Here is a 14,809-nt window from a genome sequence, read left to right as displayed (position 1 = left end):
TCGTTTAATGTCGTTCCAAGATGAAGCAGATTTAATACGAATTCGTGGCTATCAGGTGGCTGTGGATTTATTAAGATGAGAAACATCAAAATACTGCAGACAAGTGAAAAAAGATAAAGAAAGAAGAAACATAAGTACAAAAATCAAGTAAATCATTTAAAAAAAATAAATTTATAAAATTGGAAGGATTAATTTGCTATGGTAACTTATCTTTATTCTGATCATCAATCGAGATTTCGGATTACATTACCATTTATTTTTTATCGTTTATTTTTAAATTAATTTTGTTGAACTTATACGCAGACGTGGACGAGCGTTGGATGTATCATACGTCATCTAGCGATCAGAGTTTAAAGTGGATAAGAAAGGTTAACCTGGGAAAAATTCAAAAAATGTGGCAACATCGCGTTTCGCGTTTGTTTTTACAACTTGTAACCGTTGTAGACGAAGACTTGATCGTATCATCGTAGGTTGACGCAACTGATTTGTGTGTTCTAAATTTTTGGAAAATTCTGACTTACTTTTTACTTTATAGTGATTCATTTGATCTATTGTATCCTTTTGGCTTTGAGTACCCTCCATTTTATCCAGCGGCGCTACGAATTTGAGGAAGCTGAAAAATGGGCAAAGGATTCAATAACTACATGTGCAAGAAGTTCTTTCACCCTGGATCTCGAGATAACTTGAAAAGGGTATGTCCGACCGTGTGTCAGTTTAAGATCAGTTGTAGAATATGTAATTTACTGTGTAAACTATTTGAATCATACATTTTTAGGTCTGGATGGCTCAACAAAAGACGGATGCAGAGAAGAAAAAGCAGGAAGAGTTGAAAGCTCAGTATGAAAAAGAACAAGATTTATACGTCAACAAGTAAATCCACAACAAAAAATTTAAATATAATATCATTTATATTAACTGATACTTTTTTAAAAATTCAGATCACTTGTCAGCAAGGAAAGCAAGGAGAAGCTGAGTGTCAATTTTCTGTATGAACCACCACCAGGAATGAAGAAAGAAAGAGAAAAAGAAGATGGGGAACCAGAATTCAAGTTTGAGTGGCAGAGAAAATATAATGCTCCACGTGAAGATTATTGTCGTGGTGATGAGGACATCAGGGACCAACCTTTTGGTATTGCTGTCAGAAATGTTCGTTGTATCAAATGTCACAAATGGGGACACGTAAACACAGGTAATATTTAATGTAACTGTGTCATTAAATTTTTTTTTTTATATTTCAAGATTGATTATTTGAACATGTAGACAGGGAATGCCCTTTGTTCAACAAGGCTAGAGATGCCTTTGATGAAGCCATTGCAGCTGCTGATCCTTCTGAGAAGTTGATGAATGATATGAAGGAAACTGGTTTGGCTATGACCAAAAGTGCTATTAGTACTTTAGAGCAAATGGCGGTTCCAATGCAGGTAATAAGTGCAATGCAAACCTGTATTTATTCATTTGTTCTGAGTTCTGACAGTGCTTGTCTTTTGAATTTTAGAAACAATTATCCAAGTCTGAGGAGGAGCCTGCAGCAGAAGAATTGACATTTCTGAAAACTTTATCAACCAAAGAAAAGAAGAAACTACTTAAGTATGTGCTTTACTCATCACAAATTCTCGTGTTAAATATATCTATAAAGTTTAATGGTTCATGAATTAGGAAGCTGGAAAAACTGGAAGACAAGGAAAAAGGGAAAAAGAAGAAGAAGAAGAGAAAGAATGAAAAGAGAGAAAATAGAAGTCCACCTCCATTGAAAGCATCTTCTTCACGGGTTCTAAAACTAAGAAGCAGAAGTCCACTTCCATTGACAGCATCTTCGTCGCGGAATGAGAGACGCCGAAGTAGAAGTCCGTCTCGGTTGACAGCATCTTCCTCCAGGGAGGATGGCAAAGGTTACAGAAAAGTCCATCAAAGCGATGGCAGCCGTAGTCCCAAACGGCCTCGTAGCCGTGATAGACGATCGCGATCCAGAGAAAAAGAACATCGAGAAAAGAGAAGACACGAAGAATCTGACGAAAGAATGAAGAGGAAAAAATACAGAGACTAAATTTTTTCAATTGCAGTTCGCTGTATTTTTTAAACTTTTGGAATTGATTGTATTCCGATCTAATAAAGATTAAACAACCTCATTGATTTCAATGTTTTTGCTATTTTGTTAGGTATTTAACTTTGACTGTTGATGATTATTTATACTTTGATAAGAAAACCCGTTCAATGAAGATACTTAAAGAGAAGAAGCCGTGCAAGTAAAATTTTTTTTTATTTGATCGCGTTTTTAATTTTCACGTTAAAGTTTTTGATACTTTTGTAGTAACTCCTTAAGCGGTTTATAGCGGCCTTATGTTTATAGTACAGTCATTTTAGCATTTTAACCCAAAACAAATTGTTAAAAGTGATTTTTTTAATGAGCTTTATTTATACCTATGTTTTCTTACTCTTTTTAAAACCCGCCCAAGAAAAAATAAAGTGATCATATTTAAAAAAAAAAAATGTGTTTAAAAATTTACTTTATGCTAAACGGTGTTTTTTAATTAAAAATTTGGTATTTTAAAATTCAGGGTTAAAGAGAATTGCAAAATTAACTGAAGTTCCAATTTTGGTTTAATTTCAATGTAACTTAGTATTACAAAAAAATTAAAATCTATTGAAAAATCGGTGAGCCGTCTTTGCGCGTTTTAACATGGCGCTTATGGGGAAACGAAAAGTTTAAAAATCTCTCCCGTTTCTAACCTAAACGACCTCAAATTACAAATTTAGTCTCGTTTTATTCATTTTTTCTTCTACTTCAAGTTCTATTAGTTTTTTGAAGGCGGGACCGATTTTTCTGTAAGATTTTCATGTTTTTATAGACCCCCCCAATCGTCATTTTCAGTTTTAGTAATCAACACACCCGCTGGGGGCTTCTTGTTGCAAAAGTTGCAGCGGCTATGCTATGACAAGAAGTCCCCCAGCGGGTGTGGAAAATTCTAGCACAGACTAAGAGGGTAAAGACTACGATCGGGGATAGGGCTAAGAGGAATGCTTGAAGCGATGCTCGTCCTATGCCGTATGGTGGCGCGTCGAGCACGCTCTACCAAAGCCATTATTTTTCCTTTTTCCCTACTGATATGAGTCTTCACACACCGTAAATTTGTAAGTGAACCATTAACATTTCAATAGTGAATTTTTGTGTAAATATAGCTTAAATATGTGTTAGGATATGTTGTGTGAATTTTTTAAAATTTATATGTGATCTCTAGACACAATCTAAAAATTCATTTATTAAACCCCCTTTTTGCCCATTTTCAGGCCCAGGAAACAGCGTTTCAAGATTTTCTGAAATGGGCCTGAAAATCGTGAAACGCTGTAGGGAAAAAGGAAAAATAATGGCTTTGGTAGAGCGTGCTCGACGCGCCACCATACGGCATAGGACGAGCATCGCTTCAAGGGGTTTATAGCCGTTCGTAGTCTTTACCCTCTTAGTCTGTGATTCTAGTACGTGAACATACCATCCGTCCATCCCCTCTTCTACACCATGACACCGCTAGGGTCAATCGGTCAATCATGACGCACGGCAACGTTCTTGACGCGTGGTATGCCGAGTCCAAAGGTCGTCTCGTCTCTCAAGGTCGGTCGTCGTCTCTCTCTCTTATCTCATCAACCCCCAGTGGCCACCACCCACCTACTCAACTTCAAAGTTTGGTGGGTGACGAGGGCTAGGTGGGTGGGTTTGTCACCAATTCAATGGAAGTTAAGACATTTGGATTTGGCATGAAGCCAGTGGTCGCCTATGATCAGCGCTGACTGGTGGACAATTGGGTCAACTATGAGCTAAAAACCCCCTTGAATGCTCTCAACGGTTTGAAAATGCTCTAAGTCCAATTGCACATTGCATGGGTACTGCAGATACGTAAAGGAAGAGTCAATCATAATAATTAAGTATTATTTTTCCAGCTTAAATTATTTTAAAATTAATAGACAAAAAATATGAAAAAAGAAGTGAAGAATATTTAGCACGAACCTACACATTCTGGAGCCGTAGACCGGAACTCTTACCACTGTGACAACCAGTTGATTTCAATTATCGGAAATGTTAAAAATATATACTTTTTTACAGACGAATAATTTTACAAAAGAATTTGGTATTTTGGTTCATAGGGGGCACCAACAACAGGCGACACGCCCTGCAATTGGCTGTTAAGAATATAGCCTTTTGCACTAAGCTCCTCCCCTTAGTCCGGAAACTGGCTTTATTCGAGATAACCGATTCCAACCATAAGTTCCCCCACCATTCTAATACACCATGAAAAGAGTGGTTCGAGGTTTTCTTGGCCATCTTGGATAGGTCTTTCTCCCAGTATGGTGAACGTTCGAAGTTGCCAGTTCTATTAAAACCACCCCAAAAATGTGTGCACTAACTGAAAGTTGGTCTTGCATGGAGGCTTATGGAGCTTTCGCCGGTGTCATTATTAGTTGTTTTTTTCCCGATTAAGTCATCTTCAGTTCCCATTTCAAATTAGATAACTGCATTCCCTAGTTATCAGGTGACATTTTAAGATTTATTTGACCACGATATTCATTGTACTTTATTTATTGTTTATTTTTTAGGAAAAGGCATTTTGTTTGCAAAGAATATTCCTGCCCAGAGGAAAGAGAGAACCCCGCGCGCAGCTTTGTCTCCTCTTAGTTTCTTCTTCGTCTCTTCTTTCCATTCTTCCCTTGGGGTAGGAAATGATGATTTTTTGTTGGAAAAACGATAGGGACGTTTACAAAATACGGAGAGATTTCTCTTCTTCGGCGAGCTACTCAGCATTTTCTGCATGTTCTGTCTTGTGAGATGTTTACTAAGTGTATTTAGCAGCTTATTTAGTTGCCATTCCAGAGAATACACTTTTGGTTACTTCATACCATCGTAAGCTGATTTGGTCTCTGTTCCTCTGGTTCCTCCTCTTCCCGTTCCTCGGCTCCTTGTCGGTTGATAAAAAGGCCCTCGCAGCCCACTCGCCTCTCTGCTCCGCTGCGGTGAATGTTGGATTCGTCTCTTTCATGAAACGGAATTCTCGTTCGTCTTTGTATGTTGAGCTGAAGTTGGATGATTCTGTAAGGCACAGTTGAATCACCGTATTCTTCTTCTTGCTCAGCTGGGTGGATCCTTGGAGCAGCTTCTCCAGCGGGCTCCCACTTGTCGTCACTGTCACAGACTAGGCCGATTGTCGGCTTGGTTGGAGCCGCTGGTGCTGCAGCTGGCACCTCACGCTGAGGTTGAACTAGAATTAGTGCAGAACACGGAGCTTGAACTGGGGCTGGAACTAAAGCCGGAACAGTAGGTACAATTGGAGCCGGAATTAAGTCGGAACGAGTAGCCGTGAACGAACTTTTATTATGATTGTTTGGTTTTGTGGGTAGTTCACAGTTGCCTAATACTTCTAATCGTCTAGATGAGATACACTACTATTACTCATTTTTTTTTTTACTTTTCTTCGGATATTATTTGTTCCCATAGCTTTTCTGATGCTTCCACCTAGGAACGAACTGAGGATCTTCAGCTTGCGAAGACGATGTGATAACCTCTCCCGTACGAAACTTTTAGCTTAAATTTTAACTGTTAGCTAATAACAGCTCGCGCGGTGCTAGGCTAAAAAATCAAACCAGCTATGATGCTTGCAATCACCTCGAAATTTTTTACCTCAACATAATTCCCCTTTTTTTTAGCAGAAATCAGCTTTTTCTTCAAGCTAGGCCGTTTTCTTATTTTGCTTGAAAAAATTAACCTGAAAACCAGCTTGAATTTTTCTCCCTAAATATATTTCCTAACTGTAAGCTAATTCCAGTATGGAAGTTTTCATCTAGGGTTTCGCTCCACTTTTTTTTAGCAGAAATCAGCTTTTATTTTCCTAGCTAGGACGTTTTATGATCTGGCTTGAAATAATTGACCTTAAAATCAGCTCGAATCCCCCCCCTAATATATTTCCTAACTGTTACAGCTAATTTTAGTATGGAATTTTTAATCTAGGGTTTCGCTTTTAATTTGATCGCGAAATAAATCGTGATATAAAAAAGGTTAAAAAAACGCTGCATATGAGGTAGTCCTCAACACAAAATAGGCCTACAGATTTTTCTATGTATAACCTACGCATAGTATAATAGCTTAATAGGTATGGGCAATAGGTAAAATGTTGAAAATATATATTTTTTAATTCTTTATTTTTATATAAGTTTTTACTTGATTCTATTTGATTAGTTTTATAATTTGAAGTCTAAGTGAAGAATTATCGACATAGCTATAATAGGATCAAATATTAATGGAAACAAATATTTAAGAAACATCAGAAGCTGCCAGATCCGGACAACCAGCGACTATAGCTAAATAAGTGCAGCAAATAATTTTAAAACAGTAACTGGATGGGTAACCAGGCTAATAAAGGAAGCGCCCGCGGAAAATCCCTTTTTCGTCAATTGGTATGGTAGCGAGAAAATTTCAAGCTACCTTCAATCTAAGATTTCTAGCTAGAAAAAACAGCTAAAACTACCCTAAAATTCCCAATGTGGAATTTAAAAATTTTAGTCTGAATATTTCTAGCTAAATACTCCTAACTTCGTAGCTATTTCTAGTGCGGAACTAGCTAAAAGTTTCATACGGGCTACACTATGGCATACCGGAAGTCAACTGCAAGATTTTATTCGTGTTGGCCTTAGTAAAAATGTAATGTTTGCTTTCCTTATGGGTGTCGTTAGCCAATCAGCATGCCTCTGTGGCGCAATCGGCTAGCGCGTTCGGCTGCTATCATAGATTCCCTTCTGGTGTTTATGGACTTCGTCCTTCTGCCAGTGCAGCGAGCCAGTGCAGCGAGCAAGTGCAGAAAAGAGTTTCAATGCCACATAACTAAGGGACAAGGTATTTAGGTACATATGATGTGGTCAGGATGGCCGAGCAGTCTAAGGCGCCAGACTCAAGGACATATTCCTTGATTCAATATAGAAAAGTTGCAGTGTTCTGGTCTTCAATGAAGGCGTGGGTTCAAATCCCACTCCTGACAAACTTATGGTTTTCTGAATTCACATGAAGACTAGTCAACCTACGGAATTGAAGTCAATTTTCAATAATGATACATTTTAGGTAAAAATATGGATTTTCATTTCTATTTTCATTTCTATTTTTATTTCTTTTCTTCGTTCACACATGAATAATTGACATGATAACTTCTTATAAGTCATATCTTGCATTGGTGTTGAAGAAAAATCAAAAATACTGCTTTGACGAGCTGGCAAACACCACTTCAATGAATTTGAATTTGATATGTTTACTGTTTCGCTTATTCAAAGCGATTTATTCTTACAGGATATGTAAATCAATGTCCAATACACCATTTAAAGTTAATTGAATTAATGAATTCATAAAACATCCATGATGTTTATGAAATAGGAACAAGAAGAAATTCTTCCAGGCACAGCACAGCACAGCACAGCACAGCTGCACAAAATGTATTGTTTGCTTTCCTAATGGGTGTCGTTAATCAATTAACATGCCTCTGTAGTGCAATTAGCTAGCGCGTTCGGCTGTGACTAGACGTGTCTAACTGAGCTCCCAAGTGTGACATCTTGCTGTGAGTCAAAAAACTATTTGTTCTTTTTTTTGTTTCTCTTTTGTTGTATTGTTGCTTGTGTGTCCTGTTTCCCTTGTTGTTTGTTGAGCGCCATTTTGGTTTTGTTCCCTCTTTTTGCATTTTTCTCTCCGTCCTTTTGCCCCTGTTATTGTGGGTAAAATGGGATCGGAATCCCCAGACGTCTGGCCACGTACTGCCGAAATCTCTTTTGGTAATACTGAAGTGACCAGGCATGAGTTCTACGAATGTTTCGAGCACGACAGTAATGAATCTGATAGCATCTTTGATGCAGTTTCTCGCCTACCAGGACGAGCTATTTGCGTTTTCCGAATTGGGTTCAAGACCGTCAATGACCATATTGAATTTTTGAATAAATTTTGTGCTAAAGAATCAGTAGTCATTAGTGGCAAGGAGGTCAAAATTAGAGTGAGAGATAGGTCAGTTAACCTTGTACGCGTTAGAATTCAACATTTCAAATTCGATGATGACCTTAGCCTGCTAAACAAGAGATTGCGTGAGTATGGAGTGATTTCTCGGATTTTTTGGGACACGTATCAGGATAGATCGCTCCCAAGGTGGAACGGGATAAAGACTGGAATTGTCAACGTGGATATGGAAATCCACAAGAGCATTCCGTCTTATATCACCTTTGGAAGCTACAAGGAACCAATAATGGTGTCTTATGCAGGGCAAATGCACACATGCCGCATGTGTGATTCTCCCACCCATGTCTTAGCTAATTGCCCAAAGCAACCCCGTAGTTTAACCAACCCCAGCACCATTTCAAAAGGCCCCATTGGAACACGTAGCTATAGTAGTGTATTACTAACAAATCGTGGCCCAGTTAGGACAACTGTTAGGAAGCCCCAGGAGACAGGCCCGATTGGTGGTGGGCAAATGCCAATTGCTCCAACTGTTGACGCTGATACATTCCACGAGTTAGCCCAGAGGCCAACGACGTCGACTGTTGTCGTTCTTGATGGAGATCCAGAGGGAGGATCCAATTTCGAAACCCGATGGAACTGAATCTTCTTCTGACACCGACGCTGACGCTGAAGACACCAACTGTGTAGGTTCGTCTGTTTCGTCCAAATTGGTCAAGAAAAAGAAAATGAAACAGACGAGGGAATTCCGTGACCAACAAAAACAATCAAAAAAGAGGAGTCGTACTGCCTCTTCCTCTGGCTCGGGCGAGGTAGATGAGGAAATTGGACCTTGTGTAGCTCAGTTGGTTGAACTCGGGTCTCCGACTCGAGAGGTTCCAGTTTCGATACCGGGTGTGGACATTAATTCTTTTCCCGCCCTCTCTGGGGGGAACGCTGTTCCACCCGCCCCAATCTCACATGGAGTACCATTTATTCCATCCACCATAGATCAGATGGATAACGAGGTGGTTGAAGAGATGGATGCAACCGAGGTGGTTTCGGTTTCAAATCCAGAGGAAGACACTTCTTTTTCTAGTGGGAGTATTCAGCCAGGACAGCGCCCACTTGATAGTCAGGAGGCTAGTCATGTGAGTGAGACTCAGGAGTCCTTGGGCGTCCCCCTCGGCACTCCATCAACCCCCATAGAAGATAAAACTCTCAAAGCAATGGAGGCCGTTAGAAGGAAAAAAGCCCACGATAACAAAACCCAACCCTCTAAACCCAAATTTAAATATTAATCATGACTAACATCGCGACATATAATATCAACAGAATATCGTCACCTGACAAACTTCAAATAAAACTCAATTTCTTTTTACATCATAAACTTGATATTATATGTTTGCAAGAAGTAGTATTTCACTCTAGCACCGTATTTACTAAACATTACCAGATACACACAAATCTCGGTCCTAGACAACATGGGACAGCCATCCTAGTACGACACGGGCTGAGCGCCAAAAACATCTTGTTTGAACCGGAGGGGAGGCTGATAGCCATGGAAGTAAAGGGTCTTGCTTTCGTGTGTATTTACGCCCCATCTGGTGACCAAAATAAAAGTTATAGAGATTCTTTCCTCCGGCAAACTATTCCGGCTTATGTTGCCCAGTATAAGGCACCAGCAATTATATTGGGAGATTTTAATGCCGTTGACGAGATCGATGACCGTAAAAGTAGCAAGACAACACCACCTAAAATTAGACTAGCATTACTAGAACCCCTCCGAGATTTAGTAAAAGCCCTTTCATTAACAGATGTCTGGAGAGAAATTCGGAAAAATGAACCTTGTTGGACGTACAATTGTGCGGCTAGCCAGGCTAGATTGGACCGAATTTATTGCCACCATCACGTAAAATTTTCTGATATCCATTTGCACGACTTACCACTCGGGGATCACAGACCAATCGTAGGGTATATAAACAGCACCACCCCTCCTACTGTAGTGAGGAACAAGTCAAGGAATTTATGGAAACTTAACTCATCAATTCTTGAGGAAGAAGAATATATAAACTTGGTGCATGTCTTTATTGAAGAAATGTCTCAACACCCATCCCGTATTGAAAACGTAGATCATTGGTGGGAGATTATTTTCAAACCTAGCCTTAGGCGATTATCAATGAACTATTGTAAAAAGAGAATCTGTGATCAGAGAGTCAAAAGGAAATTGCTCCAACATCAACTAAAAGAAACCGTGAACAATGTAAATTTCAATCATGCGCGTTACATGGAGTTGAAACGTGAGTTTCTAGCCTGGGAGCGAGAAGCATTGAGGGGATTTGCAATACGTTCACGCGTTCAAAGTATAGCCGAAGAAGAGCCATCTACCTTTCATATGAACAAGTCAACGAGCAATTTCCAGAAGTCTCTGATCACTCAGCTCAAAACTAATGATAACTGTAAAATTACCCAACCTGAGCAGATTAACCAAGAAATAATTGAACACTTTAGTAGAATTTTTCAGAACCAGCCCTCCCCCAATACCCAATTAGCTGGAAAATTTCTAGAAGGGATTAGAGGTGCACTTACCCGTACAAAACCCACTAAAAACGATTCGGGTGTATCAGTGGTAGCTCAGTCGTTAAACGCTCAAGCGTTGAATCGAGGAGTACTAGGTTCGATCCCGGAGAGTGACAACTTTCTTGTAGATCCGTTCACAATAAATGAAATTAACAACGCCCTTAAGGCAAAAAGAACAAGGCCCCGGGTACAGATGGCATTCCTTTTGAGTTTTATATAAAATTTTGGGATGTTATTGGTGTTCATTTTCTGGAAATGATGAATTGCGTCCTCGACAAAAGAAAACTCCAGCCGTCGCAGGGAAGGGCAGCTATAAGATTAGTCCCAAAAATCCCAACACCGAGTAAAATCACCGATTACCGACCAATCTCTTTGTTAAATACCGATTACAAGTTAATCGCGTCAGTATTGGCCTTTCGTCTGAAAAAATCTCTTCAAAACTCTCTAGACTCACATCAAAAAGGTGGTGTACCCGGCCGCTATATCTTTGACAGCTTGTGTTTAATCCGAGATGTCATTGATAATACAGGTCGTAAATCAAAAGAGGTATCTTCTCTCAAACCGGCCGCCATTATCGCGTACGATTTAGAGAAAGCATATGACCTTGTCAATCGAGACGTTCTGTGGGAAGTAATGACAGCCATGGGCTATCCCCCCCTCTTTGTTGATTGGTTGAAAACGCTGTACAGTATAACTGAACTATGCCCATTGAACGGTAATGACATAGTCGGTACTGTGGACAATGCACAATCCGTGCGACAGGGGTGCCCTCTGTCAGTCCATCTGTTTGCCCTCTATATTGAACCGCTTTTAGTTTGCTTGTCTAGGGGTATTGACGGAATTGAACACTACGGAAAACGCATCAAAGTTCGTGCATATGTAGATGATCTAGTAGTTTTTGTCTCATCAATGAAAGATGTACGTCGTGCATGCGAGATTATTCTAGAATTTTGTGCCTGGACAAATGCACGTATTAACAAGGGGAAGACAAAATTACTTGGTCTATGCACTTGGACCTTAAATGAATGTCCAAAGGCCGTAGTAGCGCAGACGGTAAAGGCTTCGGCTGGGATTTCTGAGGTTAGGAGTTCGATCCCACGTAGAAGCAATTTCAATCAAACTCATCCTAAACGTACTTGGCCACATGATTGGATAACTCAAGTAGATAATTTGAAAATTCTTGGAATTACTTTTTCTTCTGAAATAAAAACAACAGTAAGAGACAATTGGCAAAAACAGTTCAACATCATACAAAATATTCTTATCACAAACACACACCGTCATTTCACTTTTTATGGTCGCGTCCTATTCATCAAACAACATGTCTTATCACAACTTGTTCATATAGCTCATGTACTCCCTTGCAACAAAACCCAAGCCCTTCTCCTCCAACAAAAATGCAACAAATTTCTTTGGGCACAACGAAGAGAGCACCCACCCCTAAATGTTTTGATCCGCCCCCGACTCCAAGGTGGACTTGGAGTCACCTTACTTTTTCAATTCTTCCAATCCCTTTTCACCCGTCAAATCTTTAAATCTTTAATCCATCCCGAGGCTATTGAGAGAGCTGCAGCCGTTTATTGGTTGGGTCCACACCTCAAGAATCTCCTTCAACAAATCATCCAGCCCAGATTTAATGCAACCCATTCATCACATCCATATTTCACCACCGCACTTTCAACCATCACCGATCTACTTAAAGCTGGCATCTTCACATCGTCAACCGTATCCAATCATCGCGCCACCTACAATCACCTGATCGCTAACCTTGGGCAACCAGGGAGAACCGAAGTTGCGAAACCAGACCTCGACTGGGCTTCCATCTGGCGTTGGGTGGCCAAAATGAAAGGAAGAAACGCTGAACTGGTCTGGGATTTCAACCATAATCAGCTCCCTACCAAAATGCGCCTCACAAGCCTCAGACTTTCTAGAAATGACCAATGTCCTCTATGCAATGGCGGCCAAGAAACTGACGACCATCTTATGTTACTCTGTTCTGAGAAAGTCCACATCAGTTTATGGCTTCGAATTCAACTAACGAAACTTGGATGTCAAAAACCACTCAAATCAACAATAAATGGAGACATTGGAAATGGCCCCAATAAAGAGAAAATACTGGCACTCATCCAATCCTGCATCATCACCGTCTGGACCGCCCGCAGCCAAAACCTCACCCCAGCAATCAATGAAATACAGTCTCTCTGGTCAAGCCTCCTTCATTCAAAAAAAATTCTCCCCAGATGTCACCTTCTAATCCATAAATATTCCCTCTCAAAATTCTCAACAGATTTCTTCTTATCTTTATACAACATTGTTCTCTCATTACAGTTATTTCTTGGATCCCCCCCAGATGTCGTATTGTTAAATTCCACATTTTTTTACTAAAATCATTTGTCCCCTTTCATTTCCGTCTCGAAATGTTTTCTTTTTCTCTTTGTAATGCTTCTCCTTGGCCACAGCAAGTCACTTATGTCACAAATCTCGTAAATGCCCCAAGTATCTGTAAAGAAATTTAAATTTTAATTGTGACAATAAATCGTTTAAATATAAAAAAAAAAAACCGGAAGGCTGGTGGTTCGATCCCACCCAGGGGCGCATGGTAATTGAAATCTCCTGCTCTATTTTGAACTCTTCTTCTCATGACTTTATACCCGACTAAAGCTTGCATTGTAGAGTGCACACTCACGATATGGCTTCTTTAGCTGATGACTGTTGAATCTACTGAAAATTTGCAGCGTAGGGTGCACACGCATCATGTTCATTCTCTCTGTGGAGCTACTGTTCCAGGTTCAGGTGTAACCTATCATAGATTCCCCTCTTCTGGTGTTTATGGACTTCTTCCCCATCCAGCACAAGTCATTTCCCACATTCCTAAAACCAAAGGGCATTGTCGATTGGCTAAAGAAGAAAGTCTCTTAAGGGTTATAGCACCTGCACAACAAAAGCAGTCGCCATTGATCTCCCCCTGTCTGTTGACTTCTTCCGGATACAGCATTGCGAATATTTTCAGATTGTCAGATTGTAGATTTCATTCACAAAGAATATGGCCTTTGCATAAATTCCAAATATGCATCTGATTGATAGTCTTTCCAAAAAGAATTCCCTGTTTCCACCCATCGAACTGAGGACCTTCAGCGTGTTAGGCCGACGTGATAACCACTACACTATGAAAACTTCATACCAACATTGAATTTTTCTGAAATGACTACAAAATACTAACGATGGTCTCCCAAAATCTAAATTAAATCTACAATATTTGCAAATATGTAACGCCCAACGGGGGGCTCGAACCCCCGACCCTGAGATTAAGAGTCTCATGCTCTACCGACTGAGCTAGCCAGGCTTGAAATTTTGCTCTATTCCAATGCGATCAACCAAGTTTTATTGAAGACATTTTGTCCTGTCCGCTAGCCGTGAACGAACTTTTATTATGTTTGTTTGGTTTTGTGGGTAGTTCACAGTTGCCTAATACTTCTAATCGTCTAATCATTTTTTTTTTACTTTTCTTCGGATATTATTTGTTCCCATAGCTTTTCTGATGCTTCCACCTAGGAACGAACTGAGGATCTTCAGCTTGCGAAGACGATGTGATAACCTCTCCCGTACGAAACTTTTAGCTTAAATTTTAACTGTTAGCTAATAACAGCTCGCGCGGTGCTAGGCTAAAAAATCAAACCAGCTATGATGCTTGCAATCACCTCGAAATTTTTTACCTCAACATAATTCCCCTTTTTTTTAGCAGAAATCAGCTTTTTCTTCAAGCTAGGGCGTTTCTTATTTTGCTTGAAAAAATTAACCTGAAAACCAGCTTGAATTTTTCTCCCTAAATATATTTCCTAACTGTAAGCTAATTCCAGTATGGAAGTTTTCATCTAGGGTTTCGCTCCACTTTTTTTTAGCAGAAATCAGCTTTTATTTTTCTAGCTAGGACGTTTTATGATCTGGCTTGAAATAATTGACCTTAAAATCAGCTCGAATTTCCCCCCCTAATATATTTCCTAACTGTTACAGCTAATTTTAGTATGGAATTTTGAATCTAGGGTTTCGCTTTTAATTTGATCGCGAAATAAATCGTGATATAAAAAAGGTTAAAAAAACGCTGCATATGAGGTAGTCCTCAACACAAAATAGGCCTACAGATTTTTCTATGTATAACCTACGCATAGTATAATAGCTTAATAGGTATGGGCAATAGGTAAAATGTTGAAAATATATATTTTTTAATTCTTTATTTTTATATAAGTTTTTACTTATATAAAGCGATATAGCGAAATTATAGCGAGAAAA

The 14,809-nt window shown here is 39.5% G+C and overlaps 1 protein-coding gene and 1 non-coding gene across 3 annotated transcripts; one reads left to right on the top strand and one right to left on the bottom strand.

Moving 5' to 3' along the window:
- Positions 1 to 354: 354 nt before the first annotated feature.
- LOC124341852 (corepressor interacting with RBPJ 1-like) lies at positions 355 to 2,126 on the top strand. 2 transcript variants are annotated; one of them, XM_046794802.1, is made up of 7 exons: positions 355 to 466; positions 536 to 692; positions 776 to 870; positions 939 to 1,189; positions 1,261 to 1,421; positions 1,496 to 1,587; positions 1,657 to 2,126. In XM_046794802.1, the coding sequence occupies exons 2-7, from the start codon at positions 621 to 623 to the stop codon at positions 2,042 to 2,044; spliced, it is 1,059 nt and encodes a 352-aa protein (XP_046650758.1). In that variant the 5' UTR covers positions 355 to 466; positions 536 to 620; the 3' UTR covers positions 2,045 to 2,126. The 2 variants fall into 2 exon arrangements, with proteins under 2 accessions (XP_046650758.1, XP_046650757.1); XM_046794801.1 differs by having other exon boundaries at positions 361 to 470.
- An 11,666-nt stretch (positions 2,127 to 13,792) lies between these two features.
- Positions 13,793 to 13,865, bottom strand: Trnak-cuu. The gene has a single exon. It is a non-coding gene; the product is annotated as a tRNA-Lys (tRNA).
- Between the last annotated feature and the right edge of the window lie 944 nt (positions 13,866 to 14,809).

This window comes from Daphnia pulicaria, chromosome 6 (assembly GCF_021234035.1).
Source record: "Daphnia pulicaria isolate SC F1-1A chromosome 6, SC_F0-13Bv2, whole genome shotgun sequence".
In the NCBI taxonomy this organism is placed as follows: domain Eukaryota; kingdom Metazoa; phylum Arthropoda; class Branchiopoda; order Diplostraca; family Daphniidae; genus Daphnia; species Daphnia pulicaria.
This window is presented reverse-complemented; position numbering and strand designations above follow the sequence as displayed.

Bases quoted from the DNA above. Each gene is read 5' to 3' on its own strand.
- LOC124341852 (XM_046794802.1), top strand. From the start codon at position 621: ATGGGCAAAGGATTCAATAACTACATGTGCAAGAAGTTCTTTCACCCT. The intron at 871-938 runs GTAAATCCACAA...TTAAAAATTCAG, and splicing joins CAAGATTTATACGTCAACAA to ATCACTTGTCAGCAAGGAAA. The intron at 1,190-1,260 runs GTAATATTTAAT...TTGAACATGTAG, and splicing joins ATGGGGACACGTAAACACAG to ACAGGGAATGCCCTTTGTTC.